We start from the raw sequence: 23,356 nt of genomic DNA on the forward strand, positions 1-23,356 counted from the left end.
ATTAGTTCCCTAACCTTCCCTCCGTCAAGTTTGAAAAGGGAGTAGATAGACATGTCCCTTAGTGCCAAGAAAGAGGCAGAAATTGGAGCCCAGGAAGGAGGACTAGTTGGCAAGTAATCTTCCTTGCAAGAGGGAGAGGAGAAGATGGGAGAAGGAAGAGCAGGGAGAGGTATGGCAGTGTAACTGCATTGCAAGAGATTCACTCAAACTCTGATCTTCCCCACTTTTCCTGCTGCCAGAGGATGTGCCTGGCCTTTCTGTCTTCCCTGCCTGGGATGCCCTTTGAAGCACATAGGATGAGTAGAGAAAACGGATGCTTAACCTTCCCTTTCCTCAGAACTTCTCCAGTTTCTCTGTCTATTCAGGTGGTAGGGGAAGGAATCCTCTGCTTTGAGCCACTGGAAAGGGAGCAAGGGTTTGGACAGCTTACTGTGGCAACATAGTGTCACTAGTGATCTCAGGATATCCTAGACACACCTGAAAAACAATCTACCCATTTTGAGCTATAACTGAGTCTCTTCCTCCCTTTTTTTTGTTTGTGTGCATGTGCACATACACACGGTGAGGGTTGAGAACACAGCAACACTGTCTAGGCTCGGAATAAGTGAGTGCAACCACACTTAAAAACCAAAATACTTTTGAATGGGAAGTTTTGACACTTTACAAAAATGTCCGTCTTGTTTTCCATCAGTGTAAATCCTTTCTTAGATTGGTTTCTTCACTGCATTTATAGTTGAAATACTCTGCCTTTGTTATAACTTTCTTTGAAGCATTAGCAAACTAATTTAATTTCTAACTGCTCATGTATAGGCACCTAGAAGACTTGCTTAGAAAAGTTGTGTAAATTTTGTTCGGTCTGAATCAGCTGTTTTCAAACTTCATTGCATCGTGACCCCCTTCTGACAATAAAAATTACTACATGACCCCAGGAAAGAGGGACTGAAGACTGAGCCCGCCCGACCCCTGCCTTCCCAGCTCCACTGCCCCGGGCGGGGGGGGCCAAAGCTGAAGCCCAAGGGCTTCTGCCCTGGGCAGGGGGCATGTAACCTTAGCCCTGGGTGGTGGGGCTTGGGCTTGGGCTTGGGCCCTGAGCGGTGGGGCTCGGGCCTGGGCCCCAGCAAGTCTAACACCAGCCTTGGCGACCCCGTTAAAGTGGAGTCATGACCCACAGTTTGAGAACCCCTGGATAAAACCGTTGAGTTCAGCAAGTTTTGTTTTTGTTATTTAAAAAATATCCTTTTACACAGATCCTCACAAGGCATTTTAGTCATGTTGGCTGCAGGGAGAGGTTTGAAATTTGAAGCATTGCATGGAAATAGTGCTTAGAGAGAAGAAATTCCTTTGTGAGATTTGGAGAGGCGGGAATTAAACATAACAAGTTAAGCATTGAAAAATCACTGCTGAACATTCTTGCTCAGTGGGTATTTGTTAAAATGTAAGCAGACCCGAACATGTGTCTTCCTTTGGGGCAGATGAACTGCACATTCCAACATGCATAGGCTTACACTGCTGTAACTTACACTTCCTTCTCTCCCCTCCCCCACACCATGTTCAACCTTATTGTTGCATAATATACTAAGTATGCTGAACTCATCCAGCCTCACTGCCTCTCCCGTGCTTTGCATAGCATTTCCACAAACCATTTTCGTTTTACTTTTGCATCATGATATGAGCAAAAGTATTTTTTCATAGAACTATACTCCTTTTGGAGTACTTAATAATCGGCACTAGGAGCTCTTTTAGCCAAAAGCCATGTTACAATACGATAGTATGTTCTGTTTCTAAGGACAACTAGTAGTGACTAATATGTTCTGCCCTATGGTGCTGTTCTCCACTCCCAAAAAAATAAAAAAAATCTATCTGTAGCATGTCCTTCTGTAAACGGCCTCAATTTTTATTCAGTGTGTACACATTCTGTTTGACTTTTATAGCTAGTCCCTATTTTACTAATCTTCTCAAGTTGATAAGTACTTAAAATAAATAGGGTATGTACTGTGTGTGTGAAATACATGCTTGAGTAAAATCACAGCACTGTAAAATCATAAAAATAGCTTATTCCTCTTTGCACCATATTGTATTATATTTTTATCACTTTCAGGTTAAGTAAATAAATACATTGCTATTTTGTTTTCTTATTCTATTGACATTTACTGGCTTGGTTACAGTATCTGGTACCAAAATACACACTAACCCTTTTTAATTTTGGCTAGTCTATCACTCTTGAATATGTTGCATATTTCTGGAGAGAAATCTAAATATGTGTGTATTTAATATCTGTGTACTGTACGGATGTATGCAATATGGATTACTGTTGATACTGTATTTGTGTACATTCATGATGTGGGTCTATATTGTGACAAACCATTTCAATTCTAAGTGTCTTTTCACAGATTGGATACTGAAGTTATTCAGCCTGTTCCAGTAGTTGCTAAGTAAGAATTGTTCCATTTTTTTTTTAGTCTGCTCAACCACACACAAGTGCATCTGTTGCATGTCTGAGTCTTTGATTCAGAAAGATGAAATCTATCTATTATGTACAAATAAGTAAATTCCAGGTTATAATGTGAGAGTATAAAACAGCCATGGTGAAGTGAGATGGACATCTATAAGTGGAGTAAGGCTTTTCTGAATTATTTTAATTTCACTTTTTCTAATCGTGTTACTCTGATCAATAAATTCAGAAGATTAAAGAAGAAAAAAAGGCTTCATAATCCTGAGTCTAGATCAAATAAAATCATTAGATGATAAATCAGAGGAGGATGGGAGAGAGGGAAAAGTTGAACTGATTTGTCCTCTTGACATTTCAGATTATTAGAAAGTTAATTAGGAAATTGCCAGACTAACCTAAATATCTTCTGTTTGCAGAGTCAATGGAACAAAGCCTCAAATGACTGCGTATGATACTTTATTTTCACTGAGTTTTGCACTACTTTCTAATAATAATTAATAATAATAATAATAATTCTCTTATTAGAAGAAATTATTGTATTGTCCTTTTATTATTTATCTGTTCCCCTATAATAGTAAGCATTGTTATACATTGACCTTTGATAATCAATTTTAATACTTCATAGCTCATACTTTGCTTATGTCTAAGAAATGTTTAAAGTTAATTATAGAGTATGTAGATTCAGTATCTGGCAAATACCATGAATTTTAACCATCCCATATGAAAGAGGCAAACATTCAGAAGGAATTACCACAATATAAATGAGCATTTGGTTGAAGTTGATTGCTCCTGCATTAGTTTTATCTTAGACATAATATACCATCAGTCATAACAGACCTTATTAATATTTGAATATAACACTTTTCTTATGTACACTTATCAATTTTCTTATAGGGAACAAATGGCCAAAGAAATGTCAGATGTTTTGTCTAGGTGGGTGAATAGACCGTCCAAAATTAATTTAATCACTTAATTAAACGAAATCATAAACTGAAATTGCTCAATGAAATAAATCAACCTTTTCTTTTGGATGAAATTGCCGTATCAGTATGCTTCCTATTCAAAATCATTATCTGATTTCTTTCTTTAATTATTTTGCCATGACATTTATTTGATTGCATAAACATGCTCAGAAGGAAATTATCAGTAAATTGCACGTTAAGGTTTCTGTTTGAATAACTTCAAAAGATAAAGAAAAGCTTTGAAGAGCATTCTTTTTCCACTATATCTGAGATGACACCAGTGGTGAGCTGGAGCCAGTTCGCACCGGTTCACTAGGGCCGGTTGTTAAATTTAGAAGTCCTTTTAGAACCGGTTGTTCCTGCTCAGGCCCAGAGAGGCAGAGCGGAGGTGAGCTGGGGCGGGGGGGGGGGTGCGCGAGGAGGGCCACCCGTGCCGCAGCAGGTAACCCAGGGGTGGGGTGGGGATTGCGCAGGCGAACTGCTCCCCGCCCCAGCTCACCTCTGCCACCCTCGGCCTTAGTGGGAAGCTGCAGCCTGCTTCTCAGTCCCCCCTGGCTTCCCACTGCACAGCTGATTCGCAGGAAGCCAGCCGGGGGGCACAGAGAAGCAGAGCGGGGTGGTGGGTTCAGGGGAGGAGGCCTAGGCGGAGCAGAGGTGAGCTGGGGCCAAGTGCAGGGCGGGGAGCTGCTGGTGGGTGCAGAGCTCAAATTTTCCCCGTGGGTGCTCCAGCCCCAGAGCACCCAGGGAGTCGGTGCCTAAGGCACCACTTTTGATGTGATCAGTGGGGGGAGCGGTCGCTCCCCCTGCTCCCCCCCAGCTACGCTCCCCCACCCCTAGGAGCCAGAGGGACCTGCTGGATGCTTTCTGGGAGCTGCCCAAGGTAAGCACCGCCGGGACTCCCCACCTTGCCCCCCGGCAGATGCCTCTGGCTTAGGGGTGGGGTGGGCACCCACTACGGTGGCCCACGAGACCCTCCTGCCCAGTTCTTGGGGCAGTCAGGGGAGTGGGGTGGATGGGGCAGGGGTCCTGGGGGGGCATCAAGGAACGCGGGGGGGGGTTGGATGTGGCAGGAGTCCAAGGGGGCGGGAGTGGGCAACGACCCCCTCGTGGGGTGAGGAGGGAACCTGTTGTTAAGATTTTGGCAGCTCATCAGTGGATGACACTGACAAGTTTCCAAAATTTTCGGGCACCATGCTTACAAGTTCAGAATAGTGTTAATAAGGACATAAAAAGTGTTATGTTTATGTAACCATAAGTAGCTTTTTAATAAGAAATTAAATCCAGACATAATTCTATTTCAAACAAAATGAAATCTGAAGCACTGAAACACAAAATGCCAGATGGTGTCTGTTCAGCAATCTTGGTATAATGTGGCAGTTTTATAGACAATGCAGGAATGAATGAGTATACAGGATAACCTGTATATTCTAAGTTAAAGTTCTGTTTTATTGAGTTACTAACTGAAAGGGATCTTTGGTAACTTCAAGGATAAAAAGCAGCCTTATGACATGCTGTCTGAAGTTCACATGAAATCTTTCATTCTTTTACATTTTTAAAAACAAACCCTTCAGAAAACAAGATATTATGCTGTGTGTATACGATCTTAAGATATTAGTATGTTTGTTGTGGCATTTCTTAATTGTAGTGCTGATAGTAGGGAACACAGCAGATGCTTACATTTGCACAAAAACATTATATGCAGTATTTTTTAACAGGAGAAAAGGAAGATTAGCCCATCCAATTGAAATTGCTGGGGGAACATAGGTAGGGAGGTTGTAGAATAACTACGTAAGAACTGAGCTGAGTCACTGGAGTTAACATGCGTTCCGCAAGCTAAGGGCATAACAAGAACTTTGGCCAAAAGTGGTCGGAGCACAGTTTTTAAGTTCTGTCCATAACCTGGTATTTTTAGTATACATTAGTGTGACTGGTAACTAGTTAAATTCCATTGTTTAGAAACATTTGATTCTTCTTTGAGTGATGGTCCCTATATTTATTCCACACATGAGATATGCGCTTGAGTTTGGAATTTCTTATAAGCAGTGTCCATTGGCTTGCATGTGCTTCGTAGATCTTTGTGCTCCTAGCCGATGGCATAAAGGACGGTGGAGGCCGATTCCTCTCCAGATACTCCTTACCGCCATGTGGTATGAGTCATTCTATTTGGTGTCCTCAGCTCCTTTTTACGGCATCATTCCTTTATGAATTATGTATAGTTAATTTTTGTAGTTTTTATAGTATAGCATAGATAATTAGATAACATTATTTCCCCCTGCCCTGGAACTTTCCCCCCAAGAAGTCTGGGATTCTGCCCAGGATCCAGGGGTTCAAAAACTGTGTTTCCTGTCCTCACTCCTTTACTGTGAGCAATGAACATCAACGCTGCTTCAACTGCCTGGGTGAGGCTCACATTTCTGCTAAGTGCAGCATCTGCCACGCTTTTCCCCCACAGAACTTGTGAGAGTCGGGAACTGAGACTCAGAAAACACCTCATGGAGAATGAAGGCAATGAAGCCACAATCCGATCTGGGCTGTGGACCCTTCCACACACAGTCTAATTCAGCTTCAACAAGCAGGCAGTGCCCCTCTGAGCATGAGTTGAGGAACAGAGGCTAAGTCTCTTAAGCCTAAAGAGAAGGCTTCACAGGAGAGTAAGGGGCATTCTCATAGACATAAGGACAGTCATTTATGTCTGAAAAGAAGGGATCCCTCCCTGACCCCCTCAGGAGAGCCAACACGCATGGGTGCTAAGCTCTTCAGCCCCACTAAATCTTCTTGACAAGTCAAGAGGGCACCCAAGGATATGGATCCATGCTTCCAACACTGGCTCTAGTGATGAAGACACATGATAGATAGCTCCTGGTGCTTCAATCCACTTTGGGAAACAAACCATTGACAACAGCAATGTGGCCCTGGAGGAAGCCAACCACCATGTGACCAGAGAGGCTCCAGCTCCCCCAATGGATTCTCCTCACACTCCTCATGGTCAGAGATGTCTCCCTCCCTGGAGGACATCTTTTGCTCTCCCCCGTCCACATTCACCATTTCTATTGGGTACATCCATATTCCAAGATGTTGTTACATGGGAGGAGGAATCTAGCACAAGGAGATGGAATGGGGGGACAGTTATATCTGCCAGCCTACAAGCACAGCCATTGGTACCATTGGTCCCACCGGTGACCAGGTACCAACCTTCTCTTCCGATGAGTTGAAGGCTCCCCAGGAGTCTATGCGGCATGGAGGAGATGTCACCCTGGACACAGGTGATAGAAGGTCAGGATTCAGGCCTCCAAACTGACATGGTTGGCCAAGGGACAGGGGCTACCCTGTGCCATGGGGTCCCCCTCCTCCAGTGGATCCATCTTATTGGCAATACTGGGGATCGTGGGAGCCCTACTCCCAGGATCTATGCACGAGTTCTACTTACCATTGCCTGGCCCTACACAATTGGCCCCGCTAGCATAGTCAAAGGAGGATGGCGAGCCAGATCTTACTGGTTCGTGGAGCAGTCTGTTCAGTGTCACTGGATGAGGTGGTCACTCCATCTTTTTTATCTCCACCGGATGACTTTAAAAAGTACCAAGAGCTCATGCGCAGGGTAGCAGCAGTGCTACAGATCCAGCTGGAGGAAATTCAGGAGCCTTCGCACAGCTTACTAAACATTCTGCAGCCCCGCCAGTCCCTGTAGAATGGCCCTCCCTGTCAATGAAGTTATCATGAACCCAGCAAAGGCAGTTTGGCACACCTCTGCTTCTTGTGCTCCCACCCCTAAGAGGACCAAGAAGCACTGACTGCAGTGTCCCATCCAAGCGGGGAGAGTTCTTGTTCTTTCACCTCCTGCCAAACTCGCTGGTGGTATATGTGGCTACAGAGCGGTCCAAGCAACAGCACCCAAAGGATACTCCCTCTTCTGCCTCCCTCCAGGTCAGAATCTTGATAATTATTAGGCCCTCATATCCAAATATAATTTTATCAATTATGCTAGATTTCTAGAGTTTAAGGACAAGCTCTGGAGGATCGATCCCACTTTCAGGTCTTAGTAGATGAGGGCAAATTGATGGCAAAATTCACTCCAACTCATGGTGAATGTAGCAGATGCCACATTGAGGGAGATGCTGTGGCCATTGTCATGAGGAGAGACTTGTGGTTGCAATCCTCAGGTTTCCCTGTAGAGCTGCAGCGTACTATCCAAGATCTTCCCTTCGATACTATCTACGTATTCCACAACAAAATGGATGAGTCTCTCCACTCCCTCAAAGACTCAAACAGCGTTCACTTGCTTGGCATTTATACCACAAGAGGAAGCATCATAGATAGTGGTATAGGGCAAGACCAATTCCTCAGGCTTTTATCATCAACTTCCTCAGGAGCCACCAGGCAAGAGACAGGGGGTGTATAGACCTAGGAACCTAGCCTCTGCAACATCCACTGCCAGTTTGTACTCTAATCCCTAGGTGAAGCCTTTCTTTTGATGGGACTGTCAAGACCCATGTCCCTTTATTGATACTCTTCATTCCCCTGTTCAGATTGTTTGGAGGCCACTTTACCCGGTTTGTCAAAGACTGGAGCACCCTCACTACACATAAATGGGTATTAGACATTATCTGTGGAGGCTATCTAGTTGAGTTTCTGATATCTCCTTCCCACAAATGCCCTGTCTCGTTCCTCTTCAGGAACCACTCTCACAAGGAGATTTTAGAACAGAAGGTTAACTCCCTGCTTCTTAAGGGAGCCATAGAAAAGGATTCCTCTCAAACCATGGGAAGGTATTCTATTCTCCTTACTTCCTGATCCCAAGAAGAATGCAGAATGGAGGCCAATTTTCAATCTTTGTCAGTTAAACAAGTTATTTTGAAAACTAAAATTCCTCATGATCTCCTTGGCATCAATAATTCCCTCGTTAGAGGAGAGTGCATAGTTTGCAGCTCTTGACATGAAAGATGCATATTTTCATATAGATATCCATGTGGTCCACAGGAGGTACCTTGAGTTTCTCTTCTCCCAAGACCATTAGCAATTCAAAGACCTCCCCTTCAGTTTGGCCACAGCACCCAGGGTGTTCACAAATCCATTTTGACCCCCATGAGGTGCATATACTTCACAGGGGCAATGTTAGACTCAACTATAGCAAAAGTGTATCTACTTCTTGAAAGGTTTCTGGCCATGAGCACACTCATACACCAGATTGCTATCACACCCAGGACATCAGTAAGACCTTGCCCTTCTCTCCTCGGCCACATAGCTTTGTGCACACACATGAAACCATTCTCCAGGCTACATCTGTGATGCCTACAAGCCAGGCTTCTCTCCATATACTCACCAGAAAAAGGCACCGTAAATGAAAAGGTCACAATTCTGCCCAAGATGTTAGGCTTTGTTGTCTAGTGGTCAAAACCAGAGAATTTTTGGGTAGGGTTCCCTTTCCTCACACTGATATCTGAAGCCACCATCATTACTGACACCTCCCTCTTAGGTTGGAGTGTGCACATGGATGATCATATGGCACAAGGAGTTCAGAATGCATATCAACTTACTAGAACTCAGGGAAGTCTGTTGGAACTGCAATGCCTTCCACCTGCTCATCCAATCCAGACATGTTCAGATAATGTCGGACAATATGACAACAGTATTTTATATAAACAAGTGGGGGGAACGAGATCTCTTTGTGCATGGAGGTAGTAACCACCTGGAATCGGTGCATCAAACATCACATGACCCTATCAGCAGCATACTTACCAGGGTGCAAAGTTCCCTAGTGGACTGCCTGAGCAGACACTTTTTCTGTGAATCACAAATAGAAAAGTCATGATTCAGTTCTCAAAGACATCTTCACTCAATGGGGAATGTTGTCCTGGGACCTTTTTGCCTCACAGGCAAACAGGAAGCTTCCTTTGTACTGCTCCAAAGCAACCCTGGGCAAAGACTTGTTGGGAGATGCCCACCTAATGTCGTGGAATGGTCTACTGGAGTATGCCTTCCTTCCAGTTCTTTTGATACCACAAGTTGTATGGAAGATCCACTAAGATAGAGCTCAAGTCAACCTTATCACACTCAACTGGCCGAGATAGTTCTGGTTCATGGATCTGATGAAGCTCTCAGTGCATGAACATCCCCATGTTTCTGGACCTTCTAATGTAGTACTGGGACAAGGTCACACCCCCTAGTCTGAGGCAGCTGCAACTTGGAGCCTGTTGTTTGGATGCACTTTGGTGATAGAATGCTCATGTTCCAAAAGGGTCAAATGCATCTTTAACTAAAGTAGCAAAGATTCTACAAGAAGCTGTTACTCAACTAAATGGAAGCATTTTTACACTTGGACTCATTGATGTTCATTTTGTTCCAGACTCCATCGGAATTTCTGATATCTTAGAATATCTCCTTACCCTCAACTCTTTGAATCTTGCATTCAGTTCTCTGTGGGTGCATTTAGCTGCATCAGTGTGTTCCATCCTCCTGTGGATTCTCAGATCGTTCACACTCCCTGAGTGGATTCTCAGATTCTTTCCACCATTGGTGAAGTTTTCACCTCAGTGGTATCTCAATTTTGTTCTATCATCACTCTCCCTAAGACTCTCTCTGAGTCACTGGCCACATGCTCTATGATCCATCCTTCCATGAAGGTGGCCTTTTTGATAGCTATAGCGTCGGCCAGAAGAGTCAATGAACTGGGAGTGCTTATGACAGGCCCACCATAAACTACATTCCATAAAGAAAAGATCTTGCTACGCCCCCACCTGAGATTCAAACCTACAGTGGTTTCCGAGTTTTAGATGAGTCAGGTCATCCACTCACCTGTATTTTTTCCTAAGCCATGTGCCCTGGAAGAGGAGAGAAGACTGCATTTTCTGGACATCTGGAGCACTTTAGCTTTTTATCCACTGTGACAGGGTCAGGCCAGATGGCTATAGGAGAGTAATAGAAGGCAGATATACTAGCCCCAGGCTGAGTAGGTCCCTTTTCCCTGGGTAAGGTAACAGGGAAGGTTCCAGAACAATCAGGAACCTTCTGGAGACAATTAAGACAGGCTGACTAGAACACCTGCAGCCAATCAAGAAGCTAGAATCAATTAAGGAAGGCTAATCAGGGCACCTGGGTTTTAAAAAGGAGCTCACTTGAGTTTGTGGTGTGCGTGTGAGGAGCTGGGAGCAAGAGGCACTAAGAGCTGAGAGTGAGAACACGGAATGTTGGGGGAGTGAGGTGTACAAGCATTATCTGACACCAGGAGGAAGGTCCTATGGTGAGGATGAAGAAGGTGTTGGGAGCAGGCCATGGGGAAGTAGCCCAGGGAATTGTAGCTGTCACACAGCTGTTCCAGGAGGCACTCTAGACAGCTGCATTCCACAGGGCCCTGGGCTGGAACCCAGAGTAGAAGGCGGGCCTGGGTTCCCCCCAAATCCTCCCAACTCCTGGTCAGACACAGGAGTCATCGACCTGGACTGTGAATTCAGAAAAATGGCCAAGATGAGGGCTGCCGTGAAGCTCCAAGGCGAGCAAATCCGCCAATAAGCGCAAGACCCACCAAGGTAGAGCAGGAACTTTGTCACACCACATAGAACAAAAGACATTAGAAAGACACTGAAACTATTTGTTTCCATTGCAGAGCAATCAAGAAATCACCGTGTATCGGCTTAGAGACTTTTGAAATTGATCTCGGGTTATATTACCCTTTGTTACCAACTAGCTGGCATTCTCCTCCTACCCACAACCTCCCAAGAGGTAAAAGCTCATTCTACCAGGGGGCAAGCTACTTCAGCTGCATCTCTGAGACATACCCGTACTAGAGAGATGTGTAGGAGAGCTACTTGCAGCTCTTTGCATACCTTTCACAAGACATTATCCCCTGGTGCAGTTATGAACTGCGCAGACAGCTGTGGGGACAGCAGTACTACAGACTGCTATCACTTCTGCCTCCTCACACCCACCATCTGTTTGCTTACTGTTTGTTAATCTTCCATGTGTGGAACACACATAGGGACCATCACCCAGGGAAGAAATGGAGGATTTTATCTGGAACTGGAGGTTCTTCGAGACGTGTGGTCCCTATCTGATTTCCACTACCCACCCTCTGTCCCCTCAGTTACAGATTGGTTATATTGTAGTAAGAATGGGAAACTGGACAGGCATCAGCCCACACAGTCCATTATGCCCTCATTAGGGAGCACAGGAGAGCTACATGTGGGCCAACGGATGCTGCTTGCAAGAAATTCTGGACTCAGGCACATAATGCACTTGTGTATATCCCATGTGGAATACAGATAGGGACCAGCCATCTTGAAGAACCTCCAGTTACAGGTAAGTAACCTCCTTTTTGAGACTGAATTTTAATAATCAACTGCCATTCTGATTTTGGTCCATACCCATTATTTGGATTGTGAGTACAGTAATGAAGACTAACATTATGAAGTGAGTGTTCTTGTTCTTACTACTTCCAGGCTATTTAAAACCATGTAGAAAAAAACAAAGTGGTGATCTCAGCACAGAGTAGTACTGTAATGGAAAGGCTAAGCCATTCAATTGGATTAACATTCTTAAAGATGATTTGTTTGACCAGAGACCTTCTGGCCTACTTCTGTTGATCTAAACTCTGTAGGGGATTCTTAGGAGTGATGGATGATGTTGCTAAATAAGGAAAATCCTCAGGATTTGTCAAATTAATGGTTCAGGAAGGTTAGACATGTAGCGGAAATTACATTTAACAACAATCCTTTAATGACATACTCCTGATACTTTAACAGTGTATTAAAATATTTTTTAAAAGTAGTCTTTCATTTAGTCATTTGTTTCACAGGTGAGATTTTATATACATATTTTATATTAATGTCTTGTAATTATAGAGGGGGGAAAATGTTTTCAAAATGTATTTCAACTTTGTATTGTTTAGTGGATGAAGAATATAACTTCTGTATGAACTTGTCACATGTGTAGTAATATATTTGTAATTGAGGGCTGTCATTACAAGTCAGTAAGTGCACATGAGAATGGTCATAACAGGTTGGAGATTGCTTTAAAGAGTAAGGAGTTGCAGAGTTAATCATTTACATGTGAGTTGTTGTTTGAGTTGCTGTTAACAAGGATGTTTGCATAAACTAGCTGGTTTTATTCTATCCCCTTGATGATTATTTGTGTATGTAGTATTCTGTCTGCTCCAAGGACTATCACAACTAGATGCCCCATGTCACTGGAGAAATCCCAAATAGAATCTCTCTCATTAGTGAGTGTGAAGTTACACAAGTTGTCCAAACACTTATAGCTGAATAAGCTTCCATGATTAATATATTTTTGTATAAATTACATAATATATTAAAATTAATATAATTATATCTTGGTAATTTTGGAAGTGTAATACACTCTAGGAGTTTGGAGAACTTGTGTAACTTCATAAAAACAAAATGAGACTATATCTAGATATCACTCTGTACTTTACAGAAAAGTAAACTTTCTGTCACATACATATACCTAGTTGCATTCTAATGATATTGTACTCATGCAAAGACATGACTACAATACAAAGTTGCACAAAAAGAACATGGTATATTGTTTCTTATGTTCATTTTTTTTAGTGATATGCCTATATTTAGTGATGTGCTACCCTGGTGGTAACCTCAACCCCTGGCCTGGAGAATGGATCCTCCCAGAGTTTGAGATAATTTAGTCTGCTTCCTGGTTTATTCCTGGGCTTTAGTAGAGGCTACCAAACTCTTGTATCTGTTATCTCAAATCACTCAACAATTCAACATGTTCTGTCATTCATTAGGGATGGTGATGCTGCAATCCCAATTTGAGTCATGTTAATGCACAGGATAATCACAGATATGAAGAGAGTGCTTTCATCCCTCAGTCATAATTGCTAAGAGCGAAAAATAAAGATATTATCTGTATTATTGTTCAGAATCAAATGACAGTAGTATATTATAGGATATTAAATTTCTCTGCCTTGAATGTACTACAGTGAAGACTGATATATTTGAAAAATCATCAAAGTATCAAGTTAGGTCATTTTATCATTTGTCTGGGCCTGATGTAGTTAGTCCTAACTTTCATGGATTACCATGGAGTCCTGTGTCTTTCAGCCTTTGTTCTGTGAATGGCGGTGTCTTGTGGCCTTTCCATCCATGTTACTTAATGCTGATTTTTTGTGAATAAGTGAGACACTTTAAAGTTACTTTAATTTAGAATTAATTTTATTTCTTCTATTACATTGGGAGTTTTGGATGAAACATTGATTATTTTATTTATTCTCTGTGTTTTTAGACATTGTAAGGTGTTTCCCTTTAAATTTTGTTCTTTTCTACTTTGTCATTTTCCCTCACCCTTGTTTTGCTAGTGGAACTTAAAATTTACTTTGCTGTTGTTGTTTACTGCCTTTATTCTGCATCAGTATTACTGATGTCCTCAGGACTATATGTAGTTCTGGGAACAGTTTATATTTAAAAGCTGCTGCAAAAAGAGTAGTGGAATACACACAGCCTTGTTTTCAGCAAGCCACACTTATATATTAACTTCTAGTTTGTTTTAATCTCTTTGCAAATGAGCAAATTGAACATTTAGAATACAAAGTACATAACAAAATATATTTGAGGTAAGTCAGATTTTGGATCTAAATTATACTCCGACTCGAGTTTCTTTTTAATAATACCAATATGTTACAATAAAGATATATTATGCTGCTGGAAGTTATGAGGTGAATTTTATTTTGTCTTTTTTGCATTCAGCTCTTAGAACATATAATGTTTTTCAATGTAATGCATATTGCATAGAGATGATTGCGCAATCTGCTTATCCTGTTGTCTCTAATATTTCTTCTCACTCTCCTTTCCTTTCTGTACATTGAATATTATTATTATTGTTTATTGGTTATTATTGTTATAACTGTAGGGGCCCTGTAGTTCAAGCCACAAAAGCTGCGGCTGGCACTAAGAAGCATGATCTTAGTAAGTGGAAATATGCAGAACTTCGTGATACAATCAATACTTCCTGTGGTAAGTTTGTGTTTGCTTGGGACTGAGGGGGATTGTGTTCCAATAGTACAATAAATCTATCCCCTCTTTCACCAGGACAGAATTTTGAACTCACTAATTTAGTCTCAGATGAAAAACTAACTTGAATGACTTTTCTCCAAAGGAGAGAGCAAATATGCCATTTCCCTTTGAGGAAACAGATGCTATTATGTTACCTGTTATATTCATAGTTGTACCTGTGAAATTAATACACTTCAGTCAGGAGTAACTTGCTATAAATTCTTAATGACATTGTTTAAAAATAATTTCTATTTCAGTGAAATGGAACTAAATACATGTGGTTTTACCCTGAATTTGTAAGATCTTCTAAGTTTATAACTAATTTCTTGCCTTCACCAAAACTAAAAGGAACATAATGAGTTAATTTAAAACACAATCTAGATGTGTTGACATTGTAGCTGATCAAATTAGTATTTGCTTAATTTTCTCAGAAGCTACATCTTATCTATATAATACTTAGATATTTTCAGTATCATGAAGAGATGAACTAATTTGTAATAACAAGGAGTCTGGTGGCACCTTAAAGACTAACAGATTTATTTGGGCATTCTTCAGATGCATCATTTTCTGGATACAGACTAACAAGGCTAACCCCCTCCACCACCCCGATAATCTGTAATAGTCCTTTATATTGTATTATAATTGTTACCTTGTGTCAATTATGAACAATTGGTTTATTTCTTGGAAAAGATATCTATCTTAAGGCTAATGGATGTATCTGCCAGATGCCTCATTCCTCCTTGGATATCTTAGATAGAAATCTATCCATTCTCAAGATTTGTTTTTAAACCACTGAATTAGCCTTAAATTTGAGCCTTTTCTTTTATAATTTTTGAGTTTTTGGATTAAGGCACTGTTGGCTGCAGACTAGGGCGTGCAGTGGGTTAATGCACTTAGCTGTTCACCTCTGGTGAACCCAGTTCAAATCCTCTTAGGTGACCAGTGACAGGCATTTGGTATCGTTCTACCATCTATTGTCTGTATGGGCCAGATAATTTGGCAAAAGTAACCATCTCTGTTTAAAGGAAAAAGTCCAGGCCTTGATTGAGTAGCCAGGCTGCCGAGTGTTTTCTCAGCAAGCTAGTTCCCTGTATGGTTGGCAGGAATGAAGTAAGTTCTGCTTGTAGTAATTAATAGGCAAAGAAAGCAAATGGAAAATAATAACTCTAGATGACTGTTCCAAACCTGGCAGCGAATCAGCTGCTGCTAGGCTGTCCCTACCTCCAGAAAAGAGAAAAAAAACCTTCCAGGCTGTCCACTGCATTCGGCTTCCAGTGTGAGGAGAGGGAGAAGGATGCTTGGACCTGTGGGTACTGGGGAAAAACACTAGAAAATCCAACTGTGAATCTTTACGTTTCTGTTCTCGCCACTCCCGCATCGCAGTATACCTTGTCTGCGAGTACTTGCAAGGGAGTCCTTGGGAGTCAGTCTTATAGCTGTCTTCCACAGATCCTGCACCAGGGGAATCCTCTATGGCTGAATATGGGTCTTTTGGATTCCCTTTATGCCACTAGGCCTTTTTACACATCACAAAGGGGCTAGAGCATAGGTAGTGATCTTGCCCCTGGACTTTAGTAAGGAGAAGAATATGCAAGCAAGGGACAGTGAAGAGGGTCTCACCAGCATTTGGATCTACCTTCAAGCGTGATGTGAAGCCAGTCGCTTGCCATTCCTCCTCCTCCTCCCTTGCTCATTCCACCTCAGCTGAACTGATAAGTGTGGTGTGTGACTTTCACATGTGAGTGGGAGTTTGTCAGAGACTGATACACACAAACTTATTACCCAGTAATGTATGGGTGGTATTAAAGATATTGCCTAGTCTGCTTGTATCTGTCAGTCCTGCTGCAATCAGGAATGCCAAAGGTCCATATTGTGGTGCTTGTGCATTGTCTCTCACTTGTTACAAGCTTTCAATTTACTTGCATTGTATGAAATACTGTTATGTTGTAACTTGCTCTAAAATTATGTAACTAATATATATAACATATTTTGTAAATAGGTTTGTCATCTGATTTTTTGCACTCTTTCCTTCCCTGATGTTTTTGAGACAGATATTGAACTATTGGCAGCTTGCAGAGAAGAGTTTCACAGACGACTAAAAGTGTATCATGCGTGGAAATCCAAGAATAAGAAACGTAATACAGAAACAGAACAGCGTGCTCCAAAATCAGTCACTGACTATGGTGAGAGAAGTTTTGTTTTTGTTTTTTTTAATAAATAGGGAAAAAATTTCAAGTGAAATGTTTCTAGAATAAACAAGTAGATTATTTTTTAAAATATTTTTCTCTGTTATGTTGAAGAAAAGGGTGATTTTGTTTAAATATGTTTGTATGAAAGTAGGTAAAATACTTTTTAAACCGATTTTAAGACCAATAGTTTGCAGTTAAGATACGGTGTTACTCATAAGATCCAGTATAAGTTAACCAGAATAATTATTTTCTGAACAATCATATCTACTAATTCACATTTGCTATAAGTTAGAAATCGTTTTAAATTTGGTATTTTGTGTGCTGGCAGTTTGTTAGAAGTTAACCACTGGGCAGAAAGATACTTAAGGCTTAGCTGATGAAGAGCACTCTTTGTAAAAGCTGTATTAGAGGCTCCTTCAGCTACATCCTATAACACACACACAAAACTTTCTTAAATTATTTAGGAATCAGGTTATTGTTAGCAGAGAACCCTCCCTCTGAATTCTGCCAGATATTCTGGTAGATATTATCAGAATTTTGGTAGGATAGACCAAAGATAGACCAAATCAGAGATTCTAAATATTCTTATAGTCAACCTGCTGTACCTGAACCAACAGTGGCTGTAAAAAAAACAAATTTGGCTTTCTGCAATACTAATAAAAAAGCAGACAATTTTAGCTGGTGGCTGCTCCGTGGTATGATTGTTTTCAGAATAAGCATGACATAAAACATATTGAAGACAAGATTTTTTTTAACCTTTGTTTATCCAGCAACTGCTTGTGTTCCCTGCTGGTTCATTTTAACCAACAACTTAAACTTTTTTACAGTTTAACTTCTGTTCAATAAACTTTAATATTAAAAATGTGTGAAAATGGGACGATTTACAGTCTGGCTCTCACCCTGCTGGTCTCATAAATGGTGTTCACTACGTGAAATTTCAAACACTGCACTAATGAGAATGAATGCTTTTGCCTTTTAAGGAATTAAATGGATGATACAGGTGTATTTTCAGAGAGTGCATATAACACTATTTGGTGTTAATGGGAATAATGTTCGTTAAAGAGCACAGATCTACTTGTCTGGGTATACCGCAAGAAGGACAGGAGACTTGTTATGGGTTTTAATCAGGCCGCAACTTTATTATATAGATGTCTGGGACTACCCGGCAGATAAAGTGTACAGTGCAGGCAAATCCATGCTTATTCAAATCAATTCTCCAGGGCTTCCACAAGCCCCCCTTGTTTAATCCATGCTTATTCAAATCAATTTTCCGGGCTTCCACCAGCCCCGCTTTGTTTCCATCCAGGTCCCCCAGCCAGCCCATGGCTTGAACCTTACCATCCACCAGCCTCATAAGAGGGTTAAAGAGGGCTATGAGAATGAGGTGGGGGGTTGGCTCCCTGACATACCAATCATAGGAATCCCTGAACCCCCTCCCCTGTTCTGTTCCTTTATCCAGTACCTCCTTTTAAGTCCTTTACCAGGCCATTTATCTGGTCACTGGCTGCCCTCCCTGTGGCGTACCTTCACTGAACATCTGCCACAAGGAGGCGTCAGTGCAGTCACTTTGGATGGATGTATGCGACTCTTATGGCTCTCTATGGGAGACCCACATTTGTATTGTATTTGAGTGAATAAACCACATAGCAATCAATTTTATAGCAACTCTAGTTTTTCATTATAGTTTTTTTCCTTCATTTTCTTAAAATGTGGCATTATATTTCTTTATAAAAGTTGGATCGTTGCTGTTGATACTGCCTTTAGAAATTCATATTAGTGTCACAGTAAATTCTTCTTATTGTAAGTAATTACACTAAATGAACATTTCAATTCCATGTATTATAACTAATCTTCACTATAGTGAATAATTACTTACCTGATTTCTTGGATGCTTGTGCTATAATTCTTTTAGATGTCACTGAATACATGATTCAAATGACATATTTCTGTTTTTATCCACTCACGAATATATTGTAGTTTTATGCAAACTGTCCTGTAATTAGATGTCAGTGGGCATGAGAAATAGAACATGTTCAATGAGCACTGGTTCAGACAAGGGATTAGAATTAGTGGGTTTTACAGTGCCAAAAAAAATGGAGCTGCATTTCTCTTTCCTAGATATCAACAGAACAGTGGCAAATTAAAGAATCATTTTTCTTTCCATGTAAAAATGTCAAAAGTTTATTAAAGGTATCACATGAAATAACTAGCAAAGATGTATCCTTGCAATCTGTGCTGAGTATACCTGTCCCACTGTTTTTTGTTCATTTGTTTTTTGTGACTGGAACTATAAGTCACTGAAAAATCAATTTCAATTTTATATCCTAGTTAGAGTATAAGCAACCATAGATTTGTGAAACATAATACAAGAAAACATTTTCTTCATGTCAATAAATAGCACAGAAAGGCAGAGAATTACCTCAGCACCCACATTTCCATTACAAGTGGACTCTCCATTTGTCACCTGGTTTGGTGATACATTTTCAGTATTTCGTAAAGTTTAACTTTAACAGCGTCAGCATTGTTATGTTTCCTTCAATATGGAATATTTGTTTACAGATTTTGCACCAGTTTTCAACAACTCAAGTAAGTGGGGAGATGGTTAAGATAACTTTAATGAATAGGAACATTTGTAAGTTCTATACTAACTTCAGTTGAACAGCGTTTTGCTATGTTTGTATGTAGAATCAAAGTATACCAATGAAAAATATTAATTCACTGACCACAAAAAACATTAACTCAAGATGTGGACACTTAATGGCTATATGTATTCCATTACCACAGCCCTGTATAGCTTGAAAGCATGTCTCTCTCACCAACAGAAGTTGGTCCAATTAAAGATTTTTACCTCACGCACTTGGTTTCTCTAATGGTTGTATATTTTTGGATTTCTTTTCATAATGAGATCCTACATGTTGGGGAAAACACCTTTTTGATGTAGGTTAATTGGTGTATGTTAATCTCATTTTTTATTTCAAGAAATGCGATGCTATTATTTTAATTCTACCCTTTTTATTATATTTGTACACATTTTTCTACTGTAGCAAAACTCTGCAATCAACTTAATATAGCAGCTGTTCTCTTAGAACAAAAACTAACGTTAGTGTGCTGGCTTCTTTTTTAAAATGGAATAGTTCTGTATGTGTCAAAATATCTAGCATTGAAAAGTGAAGGCTAAGCTGACTGCTCAGAATTTTTATCCTTTAGATTTACGTAAATGTGCAAAAGGATAGAAATAAGACCTACTGATTGCTGTTGTAATGCAGAGATGTGTTTTACAGTAGCATGTCTTCAGTGTGTTGTGATGCACATTTAGGCAATTCACAAAGATTCATGAAGTTCTATGCAGTTTAATATAAATAAATACAAAATTTTATTTTTTCATATAGAACGTGTTTTATCAATATTCGTGTATAAAAGTGGTATCCACAGATAACTCATATGTAATAAACATTACTAAAAATCTGATCTGTAGAAAATCTTTTCTTGTTTTTCCTATGTGGACATGAAAAAATCTTGTTTTCTGTATAATTTTCAGGCACTAACATTTACATTTCAGGCTTTTTTTCAGATGTTGCTTTCTAGATTTTAATGAACCATTCTAGTCCCGTACAAATGGAAGAAATAGCAAGTGCGGCTTGCTATTCTCTTCACTAATGTCTTGTTTATGAAACTGCAGAAATCTATAAATAAAATGTCTGCCAATTTTTAATTTTATTAAAGTTCCAGTATAGATTTTCTACTTAATAGGTGACTAATATCTATTAATATTAAGGTTGCTATTTAGAAGCATCGGTCTTGCTTTCAGAACTTCTTAAACATGAAACAAGTTGCCTAAAAATATGTTTGTCTCCTGTAAATTTTTGTTCAACTGAGCTGATTTTAATGACATACAGTAAATACTTTTTGAGGGCAGGTCTACATTACAGTACTAAGTCAACCTAAGTTACGCAACTCCAGCTACATGAATGACCTAGCTGGAGTCGATGTACCTGAGGTCGACTTATTGTAGTGTCTCCACCATGCTGGGTCGACAGGAGAAAGATCAGTGTTCAATTTAGCGGGTCTTCATTAGACCCGCTAAATTGATCCCTGGTGGCTCAATCGCTGCGTGTACATCCCCTGGTAAGTGGAGACAAGCCCTGAGAGTCTCAGAAAGTAATTCTAATTTGTAAGTTCAATGCACATTTCAGAAAGCAATTTTTGGTGAGTGTTTTGTAATAAATGGAAATTAATCAGCATTTGTGTTAACACGTTATATGTCTTTAATGATATTACAAGATTTTTCTGTTATCAAAAGAACATCTTTCTTTAGATATTACAATATTACATTAGCCTTTCATATCTAAAATTGCTTGTCTGCGGTATGACTTGATTTTGTGAAGAGAGAGACTATAATATAGACTGGTTGCTGCTTAATACTTTGCTTTTATGTTTGTAAAGTGTTGGATGAAAAACAGTATATCTTCAGTATTACTCTAACCCTAGTGGCTTTTTAACCACCCCATTGTATAGATGTGCTCAAGGCCAGACACCATTGTGCTGCAAATTACCAAGTAGGCCAACGCTAACTCTTCCCAAGTCACTACCATTGCAAGAGCGCTAACTGTGAAAATGCAGGAGGGTAAATTTTGAGTCACGTGATTTTAGCTAATTTGCTTTTTAGCATTGATTTAATATAATTAATACATTATTTGATGACGAAACATTTCAGTTTTTTGCACATGAAAAAGAAGGCATTTGGGGGGAAGGGCTGCTTTTGCTGTTTTATCTGCAGTTGTAACTCTGTTTTCTGTAAATAGCTCAACAGAACCCAACAGCTCAGTTGCCTGCCAGGCAACAGGAGATTGAAATAAACAGACAACAGCGTTACTTCCGCATTCCCTTCATTCGCCCAGTAGACCAGTATAAAGATCCTCAAAACAAGAAGAAAGGTTGGTGGTGTGCACATTTTGATGGGCCTTGGATTGCTCGACAAATGGAACTTCATCCTGACAAGCCACCTATTCTGCTTGTAGCAGGTTGGTATATTCTCTTAATTTTTGAAAAGAAAAACTCAAGTATAGAAAATATTCAGTGCTGATATTTATATTGTAGCTGTGAGAGGCTTGGTACAGATTCCAATAACCTCTGGACCAAAACAACATCAAAACCAAAGATAAAGACATAAAGTGATCTAAGAAATAGTGCATGGTCACTGCTTTATTTATTTGATTTTAGGTAGCAGTGAAAGCAGTTGTGGGTGGGGAGAGACTTAAGCAATATATCATTCCATTATGAAAAATAGTTTATAATAGTAGGATAATTTTAAAAAGTCAGAAATTGGGGCATAAACCCATTTATCTACAAGTTTGAATATTTATATATTTAACAATGTGTTTATAAATGTTTCCTGGACTTGTGGGAGACCCCTTCTCTCACCACCTAGCCTCAGTCTGCTGCCCTTTCATTTACTGTTCATGGCCCAGAGGATACTTTTATTGGCTCATAGATTTTAAGGTCAGAAGGGACTATCATGATCATCTAGTCTGACTTTCTGTACATTGCAGGCCACAGAACCTCACCATCCCACTCCTGTAATAGATCTCTAACCTAAGCCTGAGTTATTGAAGTCGTGAGATCATGATTTAAAGACTTCAAGTTACATAGAATTCACCATTAACACTAGTTTAATCCTGCAAGCGACCTATGCCCCATGCTGCAGGGGAAGGTGAACCCCCCCCCCACACACACACACACACACGGGGTCTCTGCAAACCTGCCCCAGGAGAAAATTATTTTCTGACCCCAAAAAAGCGATCAGTTAGACCATTCCTCTCTTTGTGTTGAAATATTCCTTACCTGGGATCGTGCTGCTGCAATTGATGAAGCGGGGGTCAATTTAGTGGGTCTTAATCATCTGCAGAACGCTCTCTGATCGACTCTGGTATTCCACCAGCATGAGAAGAGTAAGGTAAGTCGACGCGAGAGTGTCTCCCATCGACCCAGTGCGGTGTAGACACCGCAGTAAGTCAACCTAAAACTACGTCGACTCCCGCTACGTTATTCACGAAGCTGGAATAGTGTAACTTAGGTTGACTTGCCCCGGTAGTATAAATAAGGCCCTAGTGAAGACCCTTCCCAGGTGACTTGTGCATTGTCTTATGGTCAGGGTGCATTTCCAAGCACCTAAGTTTGTTCTCTCTATGCTAATTAGAAATAATAGTATTTTTAATAATTATAGAAATATCTACCTGGTGCCTCTTTCATGTATTAAGTGTGTGTGTGTATGTATGCATGTGCACACATACATATATATATATGTATACACACACACACACGTTTCCTGTGGGTACACTGTTTAATGTCCCTCCTGGCACAGTAAAAAAAACAAAAATTGGTTAGCTGCGTTCTCCATGTATTTGGATTAAATGTACATATAGGTAATACCAGTTGACAAATGTCATTTTAAATGTTTAGTGTGGGAGACTGGCTGATTCAGCTTTTGGAAGTGTTACACAAAACCTTTTAACTTCTGGGTCACTTGTTCAGATCTGAACAAGCTTAATAATGATATTTCAGTAGCATTTCAGTGGCTTATGTGAAACAAACTGATTAGTAATTTCCTAGTGGACAGGGTGCCCACATTTCAAAAACCATCCTTGTCAGTGATCTCAGCAGAAAAGACCTGGAGGCTGAGAACTCTTGACAACCCCTGCAACGTCTATCCTATTCACTTTTGAAGCACATTTGCATGTC

General features: G+C 40.4%; 1 protein-coding gene across 9 annotated transcripts in view; it reads left to right on the plus strand.

Annotated features, from left to right (window-relative positions):
- MYO6 (myosin VI) overlaps positions 1-23,356 on the plus strand; it is a 177,170-nt gene that overhangs the window by 150,080 nt on the left and 3,734 nt on the right. For 2 of the 9 annotated variants that reach the window (XM_048845884.2, XM_048845885.2), the window contains exons 29-35: positions 2,391-2,432; positions 2,866-2,895; positions 3,344-3,382; positions 14,287-14,390; positions 16,481-16,612; positions 19,178-19,204; positions 21,421-21,639. In XM_048845884.2, the coding sequence (XP_048701841.2) occupies positions 2,391-2,432; positions 2,866-2,895; positions 3,344-3,382; positions 14,287-14,390; positions 16,481-16,612; positions 19,178-19,204; positions 21,421-21,639 (593 nt within the window). The remainder of the gene's footprint in view (positions 1-2,390; positions 2,433-2,865; positions 2,896-3,343; positions 3,383-14,286; positions 14,391-16,480; positions 16,613-19,177; positions 19,205-21,420; positions 21,640-23,356) is intronic. The other 7 variants (XM_048845886.2, XM_048845888.2, XM_048845887.2 and 4 more) reach the window with 7 other exon arrangements.

The sequence above is a fragment of the Caretta caretta genome, chromosome 3 (genome assembly GCF_965140235.1).
Source record: "Caretta caretta isolate rCarCar2 chromosome 3, rCarCar1.hap1, whole genome shotgun sequence".
Taxonomy (NCBI): Eukaryota; Metazoa; Chordata; order Testudines; family Cheloniidae; genus Caretta; species Caretta caretta.